Here is a 12,749-nt window from a genome sequence, read left to right as displayed (position 1 = left end):
AAGGGTGTTTTAAACTTTGGCTGAAGGTACAGCCCCATCATTTGGAGAGTAAGAAGTTATGTGTATGTCAGTTTAGAGTGTTGTTGTTTAGACAGGATTGCAGTCTTTGAAAGGGACAGAATCAAGATTAGTCAGCAGGATTCCCAAAGTTACATTCAGCATCTTAATCAAGCCCAAGTGTTTGTAGACAATTGATCAGCAAAGTTATCAGCAATTTTCCTGTTAGATTTCATGAGACAGTAAGTGAACAAAATATCCCAGGCAAGACAGGATGCTGCTGCTTACATCTTATGGTCAGGCCCTTCAAAAGTAACCTCCTCCTCGTCTATTTTCCTGTTGATGAGTAGCAACAATGACCTAAAAATATTTTTGAAGTGCCTTGATTAAAATCACATGCATTAAAAAAAAACCTAAATGAAAATGCAATCTTCCCATAATATAAAATTGGGAGAATCTAAGCCCTGCAGAATAAGCAGTTTGTGTAAAAGCTAGAGGTACACAGTGATTGAAGAATTTCCTTCAAGAAAAACTGTTGACACAAGTAGCATAGTTCTGCACTGCCTGGTGAGTAAAGAGCTCCACAAAGTGTTCCAATAAGTTCTTTGGGAATCTCACAAGAACATAGAGCATGCCTTGAAGGAGAAATTAACTCGGGCCATCTTCTGTCAGGCAGGCTGTAACCAGTGATGCCAAACCAGAGCAGAAAAAGAGAAAAAGACATTTATAGCATAATAAGTCTTAGCATCAAGAAGTGTAGTGTTGTTTATTAACCTTCATGTCTCTGTGGCTGAATCAACATTGAAAGATCTAATCTCAAAGAGCATAATGCACAGTTATTTATTGTTGAGACAAACACACTCAACAATGATGGAGTTGATTGGGAGAGGTCTGCTATCAGTTCAGTATCTGATAGACCACTGAAGGCTCTGAGAAAGGAGATAAACTTATTGAAACACAAAGAGCAACAGTATAAACCCTGTATGCTTTCAAAAAGATAATTAAAGCCTCAGCAAGACAGACTTTTAAGCTGAGTCATAATGAGAACATACACACAAAAAGGAAAAGAGCATGTCACCCGACCAAAGACCACATATGAGGAAAAATATATAAACCCCTTTCAGTTAATAGATGTGATAGAAGAGACTACTTGGGTAGCAAACTGTTTTTAGAAATTTATTATGCCATTAAATACAAAAACTACTTTCAAAGCTTTTCACAATGGGGAACTTTAGTTACATAATTCACAAGACACTTCAAATTTGATGACCAGATCACTTGAATTCTGCATATTCAGAAATTACATTTTGCTGAAGGTACTGTATTGCTGCTATTAAATCTCACACCGCTTTTGGATAATTTGGCCATAGCAGAGAATTGGAAGAGGGAAGAAAAGGAAAGAAAGAGAGAAGGTCTGTAATGCTGAAAAGTCAGCCAATAACAGTGCCATGTTTTTGGTAAGAACTAAACCTGACAACATCAGGTTTTTGCTGGAAGTTTTTAATTAGAAAAGAACCCACAACCCTTCTTTCCAGTACCCACCTACATTGCACTGACTAAAACAGACAATGGACTTACAGACAGTTCTTCCTAGATCATCAACAGAATTCATAGTACTGAATAGCAGAGTTACCTTAATTTCTTTAGCCTTTGTAATTTTTTTTTGTTGAGATTGTATTTGTTTTAAAAGGACATTCAATATTATTTTTACAGGTAGTGATCCTTACTGAATATATTCTCTAGGTATGTGCTAGGCAGCACCATTGCAAGGTAGAAATGGAACCTGTATCCAACTACAGAGCTGCAAACCTGCAACATTATGCAATATCCTTCAGTCCACCCTCCTTTAAAAAAATTTCCAAGCAATGAGCAATGTGGCTTTGCAGATCTAGATAGGCTCTGGAGGGAAAAAAGAAACAGAGAAACCCCTCAATAAAAATCCTTACAGACCCTGCATTGTACAAACAATATGCACACATAAGAGAAACAGTTCACATAATACACAGTCTCGCTTGGAAGTGACCTTAAAGATCATATAGTTTTATCTGCCTGCCATGGGCAATAACCACCTTCCACCAGAGCAGGCTGCTCAAAGCCCCATCCAACCTGGCCTTGAACACTTCCAAGGATGGGAAGTCCACAACTTCTCTAGCCAGCCTGTTCCAGTGTCTCACCCCACAGTAAAGAAATTCTTCCTAGTACCTAATCCAAACCTACTCTCATTAATCTTGAGGCCGTTTGCTTGTGTCTTACTGCTCTTGTGAAAAATCCCTCTCCAGCCTTCTTGTATCTCCCTAAGCTGCACAGCTAGAAAAACACTTACATAGTAGATTTAGTGGAGGAATTTCAGAAGGTATACTTTGCTTCCATTAAAAGCACTGATTCTCACAAAAGGACAGAGTAGCTGTACTTGAAGCAGATTTGAAATAAAACACAGGATCTAAAAGTGTTACCATGATGAACTGTCTTAGACTAAGCAGCAAAGACTATGGAATAAGAATGATCACTAACTTGAGATTAAAGTATTACTCTCATTGGAAGAGCTTTTTTGGAGCCAGACAACTCATACTGCTACCTTAGCACTATCTTAAAGACATTTTTTCTCACTGTCACCAGACTGTTCTCTCTGGTTTTCTTGCAGCATCTGAGATGAGTTAATGTTCAACAGCAAAGGCATTGGTCTGGAAATGGTCTCTGGGATGACTCACTTTTCTGAGGTCTGTTCTTCCCTCTGCCTCTCTCACCTACATATTCTACCACAACTTCCGCTTTTATTATATTTTGTTTAGACATCCTTGTACTCACCTGCTACATGCCAAAGAACTCAAGTACAAATGTCTCAGCACAGTTAAGAAAACACAAGTGGGAATTTTTATTGTATTTTCAAAGCATACAATAATCTTCTTTCTACCTCTGTAAATGGGTGAGCCCTGGGGCTATAAAGAAATATTTTGGAACTGATCCAAACCATATGAAAAATTAGATGCTGGCAAATTCACCAGTTACTGCCCTTTCTCTTACAGCTTGCAAGTAACAGAGCAAATTATGGTATCAAAAATTTTATACTTGTGCTATTTAAAAGTTGTATTTCATTTTTGATTTTCTAAGATGTACACTTATATAAACTACTTAAGGAAAAAATTTACTGTGATTGTATTGCAGGGTTAACAACAGGAGACAAGAATTCAAGATGGTATTTACTTTTTGGTTAAGGAGGAATGGGAGAAGACAACAGTTGGGAATTTCAGTTCCTCACACATTCTCAGGCAGACTTGGTGAAAAAATAAGAAGCCAGATTATGGCCACCAAAAGCTAGCATTTTCCCCAGAATGCTCATCAAATATTTAAGTATCAAGGACAAAATCAAGAGTTACACATGGGGACTTCACATCTAGCCTTTGCAGAATAATTTGCTGAAACCTGCAATACAGTCTAAACTGGGTCAGATTTTTCTCCCCACAAAAGCATTTACACTCAGAGACTAGCAATTGCATAATTTATTGGGTGGCAGACAATTAAATCCTTGCCAGACTGGCTGAAAATTTTAGTTCAGAAAGAGGTGCTGCACTCCCCTCGTATTTGTATCTATGGCCTTAAACTACTATCTGTTTACCATCAATCCAGAGTTTTGCATGCAAGAATAAGATGGTCTGAATTAGTGTTGTGCAACATGGAGAAGGGCAACCAAGGGAGTATGAAAGAAAAGCAATCAACAAGACAGTTGAGAAACAGGAAGCTGAAAGCAGACCATCATTTTAAGCTGCTATTTACATTTTTTTAAATCTTTGTGCAAAGGATATGAACTTCAGTCCTAGGACTAGAAAAGAGTACAGCATGGTAAAAGATAAAGGACTTCTCAACATAAGGCCCCAATCACTGAAGTCTCTCATCCCTATCTCAAATAACAAAATAGTCATCAACTACTGTATTGGTTTAGAGTTGTAGAATAAATTTCCATCCAAGAATTTCTGCACTGCTCAAGAAAAACTTCAGGTGCTGCTGACCTTCACTTCTTGCTGAAGATGTGCATTAATCCTGTTAAAATACTTTTGATATGAAAAGCTTTTGTTTAGATGCCCATGTATGCTGAAGGAAAAACCCCAGAAAATTAGATGTTATTAGCTGCACAATTGTAAGACCAAAAAACCCCCAAAGTAACAGACAAGAACACAGGAAAATTTTAAGAGAGTATAGCCATAACTACATTTATTAAAAGACATGCTACAACAACTAGAGTTAGGAAATTAGTTAGGTATAGATATCATGTAATCAGAAAACACAGTAACCTGAAAAAACAGAATATATTACAGCACAAACAAAATCATATTCACCATGCACTACACAGTCACAAAATAGGTTTCTTTAATACATCTTATATCTTTTCAGTTTTATGTCGTCTCCACAGATATAAAATACTTTTCATGCAATGCCACAAGATGCTTTACAAATGAAAGCTTTTGCTTATTAAAATATACAGACAATATTTTTATATAAAAACATTTTACATTTCCATTTGTTTCCCCAAACACTCTTTTGCCAGATTAAAAAAAAAAAAACAAACCAAAACAAATCCAAAACAAAACAAAACATGATGTTACAAATATTTACAGTATTTTCTTGAGTTAGTTGAACATTTTTTTATAAACTGAAATGGAATTTTTATGAACAGTTCATGTGAAATGAGGGAATGACAGCAATTCTTAGAGATGTTTACTGTGTCTTGAGTACAGTACTAAAAGCAATATATTAACTTTTTGTCTTCTCTCACACTATTTGGTTCACATTACTATTTCCATTTTCCACTGTTTCTACCACGTGTAACAGTCTCAAATAGAGGCCATTTTGCTTTGGGTCTTCCCATCAGAAAAAAGTGTGAGAGAAAACAGGTTTTCATATATTTCAGTAAAACCATAACAGTCTTTGGTCAGAAAATGAAGTGACATTCTGATGCAAGAATCTGCTTGGTTAGCAACTTTCATCTTGTGCTGCAGCAGTTCTATGGTGAACTTCTGCAGAAAGTGGCTAATATATTCAAAAAGAATTGGAAAGTGCTCCAAATCAAGTTTATGTGTGGTAGCTTCCCACTCATAAATAAAGCACAGTTTCCAAGAACTGAAAAACTGCTTACAGTGATGACATTAATCTGCTGAAGTAAAAGCTTTATTCATTTATCAAGGACCTTCAATTATGTAAGCATTTAATTTCTTTGGGACTCCTCCAAGCACAACATGTCATTATTATCTGAAGTAGGAAATAACGTGAGTTATGCTTGGATTCCTACATATTGCAGTTAAAAAAAAACAAACCTGTAATGGGAAAGACAGTAGAATAATTAAATGTGTATTGAAACAGCTGTAGTTCACTTCTTGTATAGTCAGTAGACAATATTAATTTTTCACAATATAAATATACATTTTCCAGAGGAGAAAAATGTATTTATTATACTTAAAGACACCTACAGATATGAAAAATCCTACATATAAAAATACTGAAGGCACAAAAACTTTGGTCCAATTTTGTTCCTATATCACATCCCCCATCAATAGAACCCTGAAGTTAAATACTTCAGAAATTTTACATTCTAACTGTTAGGATTTGCTTTGAAAATAGCAGGAAAACAATCTTGTATATAGCAAACCAAACTTCAGAAGACAGAAGATAAAGGTAATATAAAGAAAAAATTCTGTGCAATCTGACTAGTGTCATTTCAGCACAATGGTAACAAGACTAAGTCTGGTAGTTGTGCTCTAGCTAACAACGTATCAGGGCCAAAGGTTAAGGCAAAACAATGCTTTTTGTAGGCAGCTGACCTCTCATTTAAAAAATAGAAATATAAGCTAACAGCATAAAATGGCAAGTAGTAGGTCTACATCTCTTATAAAAACCCCCAACTTACTACTTTCCTACTGATATGAATCAGAGGAGGGCATGATAATTGACCAGACAGACCTCACTGGCACTACTATCCACAAAGACTAATAGTTTTCTTGGCACACAAATACAGGTTTGCTGCCCATAATCAGAAAAATGTCACAAATAGGCAAGTTTCTACAGGTATGTGGAATATCTTCTGAATAAAAAGGACCTCAATTTATCAGTACACAAATTCAGTGCAACTTACAGGACCAGCAGACAAGGCAACTGAGTCAAATTATAAGTCAAAGTTTCAGAAATTGGTTCTGATGTTTTAAGAGTTCTGCAGAAATTAAAAGAAGCAGAAGTTTTACCATTATATAACAAATCAAGGATCATTTGAAAAGGCACTTAGCTGCCCCTGGTTTGTTAAAAAGGCCTTATTACACTTTGAACCAAGCGCACATCCATCAAAAAAAATGCACTAGGAGGTAACTCAGAGTTGATTCAAGGACATGGCATAGACAGAGGCATAACTGTACAGTCACAGAATCAGAATATGTGGAAGTGGAAGGGACCTACAAGGATCATTGAGTCCAGTTCCTGGCGCTGCACAAGACAGCCCCACCACATGCCCAAATTCCAACTTCAACTGCGCACATTACCAGATACTTCACAAACAGAAATTAATAACATATGTTAAATAAATTATAAATGTATCTTTAACAGCTTAAGGCTACAGTATAGAGAAGATGAAGCCAGAATCCTCTTCAGAGTTACATGGGTAACAAGGAAAAAGGCAAAAGACATAGAATGCAGAATGTTTAAAGCCTAGTTACATATTAAGGAAGCATATTCACAGTGAGGACTGCCAAACAGAACAGTGAAGAACAGAGAATTTGTTTCATTTGATTTTGTTTTTTAATTTACATGGACAATTCTTTGAGTAACTGCTTAAAGTTGTCTATAATCTGACTGAGAGGTAGGACTAAGGCATTTAGAGGTCCCATTCCATCCACATCACTGTGAGACTATGTAGAATATCATTCTTTCCCAAATCTTGCTCTTTTCATAGATATCAAGAGCTTTAGAGAATCAAGAACTGAGATGCAACTGTGCTTCTGCATGAGGCACTAATGAGTCAAGCACAAAGTATAAAAAGTATTCCTTCTGCCATGATTCTTCACTAACAATGCATTGTAATAACTAAGGTGTTTTGTTTATGCTTTTAATTATTTAAGGTGGAACACTAAAAGGGGAAAAGTAGCCTTAACTAGTGCATTCACACTGCTAAGCAAATGTTAAAGTGTACTGTCAAGTTTCAAAGGTTATCTGCATACCTTGTAAAAGCAGATCTCCCTAAGAGGCAGCATCTTTCAGATACACACAAATTGGAAAGTTGGCAAGAATAATTTGGTTGCAAAAACAGAACAATAAAGGTGAATAAAAAAAGATACACAATACTTGTATCATAAAACCAAAAAGCAAACATAATAAATTCCTACATTCAGATTTTTTCTAAGTTAAAAATTTTTAAGATTCCACAGGCAGTCTTTTCATCAATGCTCAGTCAAAGGGAAGGTGTTTGAAAGGGCCAGTCAAATCTGGTGAATCAAGAAATGCTTCTGGGGCTGTGTCGCAGCCAGGGGTTTGGCTGTTTTGACCATGGGACTTGCTTTCCAGAACTGGGTCTACTGAGGGCTGACAGGGTCCCTCTTCTGTCAGAAGAGGGGAAGAGCATCTTCTGCCACAGGCTTGCCAAGCTGGTGAGAAGGGCTTTCAACTAAGGTGCCAGGGGGAAGGGAATTTCAGTCCGTCCCTGTGGGAGGGTGGATTATAGGAGAATAGAGATGGTGTGAAAGGCAATCTCACCCCTGAGGAGTTGCAGCTGCACTAATTACCAAAGAGTAGGAACAGCCCTGCCCTTAATAGGGCACAGCTATGTCCAGTAAGGATGGGTGTTATAAAAGAGTGGGTTAGCAAGTGGCGAGGAGGGCTGGAGTTTGTTGGCTGCGCTGTGAGGAGCAGTAAGGGTCAGGTGGTCGTGCAAGGGACAGGAAGGAGTCAGCCAGCCATGCAGAAGGAAGAGAAAAGGAGTCAGTGCTGCGAGAAGCTGCCCATAGGAACTCACAGAGAGAAGGTATGAAAGTTTTACAGTAAGATGATAAACTGATGGTGACAGTTTCCATCCACTGTCAATTGGTGCCAAGCACCAACACCAACAATTGGTGGCCCGTATGGGCCCACTCCTATCAATTTACTGCCAGTACCAGCAATAGATGCCCAGAGCCTGAAGAGGCTTCACAGGTCAGCAGAAAAGCACCAGAAGAACAAAACAAAGGAATTCCAGTTATTCCAGCCAGTTAAGTCAGCTTCATTAGGGTCTCAACCTCAAAGCATCTGTGCAAGAGGACATAAGAAGGGGAATAAACAAGCAGAGTTAGACATGTGGGCACGCCTATTACCTCATTGGTATGTCACGGACACATAGTGGGATGGCTCCAAAGAGTAGACTGCTGGAATGGAAGGATATAGGCTCTTTAGGAAAGACTGGGAGGGTAGTAGGCAAGGAGGTGGTGTTGCCCTCTATGTCAATGACCAGCTGGAGATCATGAAGCCTCACCTGGGGATGGATGAGGAGCTGACTTGAGAGTTAATGGGTTGGGATTAAAGGCACAAAAGGGAAGGTGGCTTTATAGTGGGGGTCTGCTACGGATGGTCTGACCAGGAAGACAGAGAACATGAGGCCCGTTACAGAGAAGAGCAGCCTCACATACACAAACCTTGTTCCTCATGGAGAACTTGAACCACCCTAATATCTGTCAACATAGCAGCACATAAACAATCCAGAAGCGTCCTAGAATGCAATCTTCAATTGATGGAGGAGCCAAGGAGAGGAGGTGCTATGCTGGACCTTTTTTCCCAAGGAGAGGCTGGTGGAAAATGTGAAGCTTGAGGGCAGCCTTGATTGCAATGACCACAAAGTGGAGTTTGAGATCCTTAGGAAAGCAAGGAAGGTACACAGAAAGCTCACTACCCTGGACTTCAGGAGAGCAGCCTTTGGTCTCCACAGGGATTTGCCTCATATAGCATCAAGGGGAAAAGCCCTGGAGGGAAGAGGGACCCAAGAAAGCTAGTTGGTATTAAAGGATCATCTTTAATTCAAGGATCACCTTCACCAAGCTCAGGAGTGATTATCCCAACAAAGAGGAAGTCAGGCAAAAATGTCAGAATGGTGTTAGATGAACAAGGAACTACTAGATGAACTCAAAACACTAAAAGAAAGGCTACAGAAGGTGGAAGTAACATGTAGCCTGGGAGGAAAAGAAGTTTTCTTAGCAGCCCAAGTCTATGAAACTGTGAAAGCCAATGCTTTTTTTGGAAAGGGGAAATATAGCCTACACTGGTAAAAAGGGAAATAAGAAAGACCCAGGGAACTATAATTCTGGAAGTTCCACCTTGGTTTCCAGTAAGCTTATGAAGTAGATGTCTTCACTAAAGCCAAATCATGCCTGACAGATTTAATGGTCTTCGACAACAGAGTTACAGCAATGGTGGATAAGAAAAGAGCAACTGATGTCATCTACCAAGACTTGTGCAATGCATGACACTGTCTCACAAAGCTTCCTTGTCCCTAAACTGGAGACATGGATTTGATAAGTGGACCTCTATCTGGAAAATGAAATGCCTGGATGGCCATATTCTAAGAGTTGTGGTCAACAGCTTGAGGTCCAAGTGGAGACCAATAATGAGCAGTATTCTGTAAGGATCACTGGTACCAGAGCTGTTAAGCAGCCTTGTTCGTGACATGGACAGCGGGATCAACTGCACCCTCTGCAAGTGTGCTGACAACATCAAGCTGTGTGGTGCAGTCAGCACACCTAGAAAGAAAGGATACCATCCAGAAGGATCTGGACAGACTGAGCAGCTAGACTGTGAGAACCTCATGGAGGTCAACCCACACCATTCTGTGATTCTGTGAAATCCAAAAGATAACATCCCTTAGGGGAATATTTTTCCTAAGCCAGTTGAACTTTCCAGTATGTAGTATATTCTGCATATTTATAAAGTTGTGTTGTACAGCACTTATTATAGCTACATCTGTGCATTCAGATTGGCTGCTACTGTTGGGGAACACGTTCACTGAGGTAGCTCAGGGTGCAGCTGCAGGGGGAGCTGCAGGTTGAGCTCAGGCTGGGGAGCCCAGGCAAAGAGGCCGTGAGGAGCCGACCCTGGGCACACAAGGGCACCTGTGGCCCAGCCAGGGGACCGACACTGGGACACGGCAGGAGCCGCGATCCCAGACCTTCCCGTGCTCAGACTGGTGAGGGGATAAAAGCCCAGGGGTTCCTTTGTTCTGGGTCCCTCCTCAGAGACACCAGCCCGAGCTGTTTGTTTGTTCTTGCACTGTGATGAAAGGGTTTTAATGGTTGGGATGCCTGAGACTGCTATGGGAAACCTGGGGTCAGCCCAGTAAGGAAACCTGTTCTGACTGTGGGAATGTGGGGGCTGTAACTGGGAAGAGCTTCAGGCCCAGCTCAGGTGGTGCAAGAGTGACTGCCAGAATGGCTCCTGGATGGTGGGGCAGGGAAGTTTCCTTAATACTACACCTGTAATCAATTTATATAGATTAAGGTAGTATCTGGCAAGCTACTGTAAGGCTGATTTTGCAAAAATAATTCAGAGAGGAAATTTGAGAAAGCTCAGAATACTCAGATCATGGTAGAAACATACTCTTTCTTCTAGAAAGCTAAAGTCATAAAATTCCAATGAACAAAACCAATTATGAGTGGCAAAACATTACAGCAGAAGCAAATTCTGCAATAGTTAAAAGTAAATAAATGCCATGTTTGAAGGAAATAGGTCTTTAAAATGTGGTAAGTAAAATTAAATTAATTTTCAATTAATTTATGTGAAAGAAAATACTAGGAAAAAAAAGCTCTTAAAATGAAATTTAGCTTTTTAAAATACAATCAGTCATTAGTATTCACCTGTACACTCATGGCAAAACCTAACTGCATCTCAGCTCATTCCCCAAAGAGGAATCAAGATTCAGTATCAAATATTTTTTCATACTTACAAAGGAAAGAATGATGGTATTCTATTATTTTACGTTTAATACTGTAAACTATTAAAAATAAAAGAAATGCAGAAATCTGAAAGACTATTCTGATATAGCCAGTGTCTCTCAAAAAGTCAGATGAAGTCCAGGAAATAACTGGATTTGCTGTTTGGCCCTTCTATATAGGTTTGTTTGGTTTTTCAGTATATTTTTTCTGGGTGTGAATTTTTTATCAGTGAAGAACTACCATCAGAGAAGTGCAACTAGGTAAATTTAAAGAATCCCTATGTGATTTCACAACAAATGAAACCTCATTCCCATCTACATCCAATCTCCATAAGAAAGTACAAGAAACTAGAATTCAAAATGTTAATTAATGAAAAAATATATATTGAATTATCATGGAAAACATTTACAAAAAGACCAAGAGGAGAATTTTCACAAAGCCCACAATATTTTTGCAAGATACTTCAGGTAACACTCTAATCTATTAATACACATATAGTAAGGCACAAAATAAGAAGTTAGGCAAATACACAGTAATTTAAGTATTAGACTGTAGAGTGGTAAAAAACCTTGAGGTTTAATTTTACTGCCCTGAAAAATGACCTTAGCAAAAATAACTTCTTAAAAACTTGAGAAACCATCACAGACCTGAATATTTCCCATAAGATTGCAAACATTTAATTATTTAGAGAAATGAAAAAAAATTATTTTAAATCAAGATCATTTTCTTGTTTTATTTTCTCCAAGGTACTGTTACACATCCCTTCATAGTAGAAATAGGACATCAAACTTCCAACCCACAGTCAAGTCAAACTAATTCTCCAATACCACACCTTGAAGAAACTTGTCTAATACTTTTATTCCAGAGAGAGAAGGCACTGCCTTTTCTCTAATAATTTAATCTATAACAACAGCACAGACTTTATTTTTATAAACAAGTTTTTTGTAAAGATTTGCCAAAGTATGAACACACACCTTGGTAACATAAATACTATTTAGAGGATACAGTTACTGTTTGCTTTCCTTCAAGAAACCCAAGCACTATTTCACATTCAAATTAGTGTTTAATTTGCAGAGTAGGTTTACCTTTTCATTAAACATACTCATTTGATAAATTGTAAAAGCATTCAGAAATTGTTTTGTAAGGCTGATTTCAAACAAAAGCTGAAAGGATGGTTTCAAAACATAATTTTAAGCAGGAAATTTGATGATAAATATTGTTGCTAAAATGATTCACAGAAGAATCTTTCTATGGATGGCATAATTGCAGCTAGAATCAGAAAAATCATCACTTAATTCTTTGTGTATGAATGAGGTTTTTCTTTTAAGAGACAGAGTTGGTCAGAGCTGTCCCAGTCTCTCTCTTAGAAGATTTCACTAAAACTACTATGCAGCCTTAAAGGGAAAATTCACAGAAAAACCTCAGATAGAAGATTTTGAGAAGGAAACTCTGAGATGTTGGTTTTCTCCAAAGTCATGATTGTGAAGCTCAATGAGAGCATGAACTGCTTCCTCCACAGAACCCAGCTGGATAAGAGCCATTTTGCAATCTTTCCTGAAGAACAATAAAACCAATTATTAATCCTAACCAAATTTTCACTAGCCAACATAGAAAAGCACAAGTGGGGTTTTTTCCTCAGCTATATCAGGCACACTTGTACAGCAAAATAATCAGAGCTGTTTATGCATCTGCTAAAATGCGAAGATAAAAAAAATGTCATAAATTTTGTGAATCTATGGCTTAAAGTCATGTCATTCTTTCAATACACTGGACTTCAAAAAGCTAGGTCAAAATAAGGCTTGAAGACCTCTTAAAAATACTTGCATTGTC

At 38.2% G+C, this 12,749-nt stretch overlaps 1 protein-coding gene across 2 annotated transcripts in view; it reads right to left on the bottom strand.

The window, feature by feature from the left end:
- Positions 1–1,792: 1,792 nt before the first annotated feature.
- Positions 1,793–12,749, bottom strand: part of PTBP3 (polypyrimidine tract binding protein 3) — a 48,169-nt gene continuing 37,212 nt past the window's right edge. Inside the window, exon 15 of one of the 2 annotated variants that reach the window (XM_084225160.1) lies at positions 1,793–1,896. In XM_084225160.1, the coding sequence (XP_084081286.1) occupies positions 1,815–1,896 (82 nt within the window). In that variant the 3' untranslated portion in view covers positions 1,793–1,814. Of the gene's footprint in view, positions 1,897–11,914; positions 12,474–12,749 lie in introns of those variants that run through there. The other variant, XM_084225159.1, reaches the window with a different exon arrangement.

This window comes from Fringilla coelebs, assembly GCF_963513975.1.
Source record: "Fringilla coelebs genome assembly, chromosome: Z".
In the NCBI taxonomy this organism is placed as follows: domain Eukaryota; kingdom Metazoa; phylum Chordata; class Aves; order Passeriformes; family Fringillidae; genus Fringilla; species Fringilla coelebs.
The sequence above is the reverse complement of the archived record's forward strand: the minus strand, read 5'-3'. Positions and strand labels throughout refer to the sequence as shown.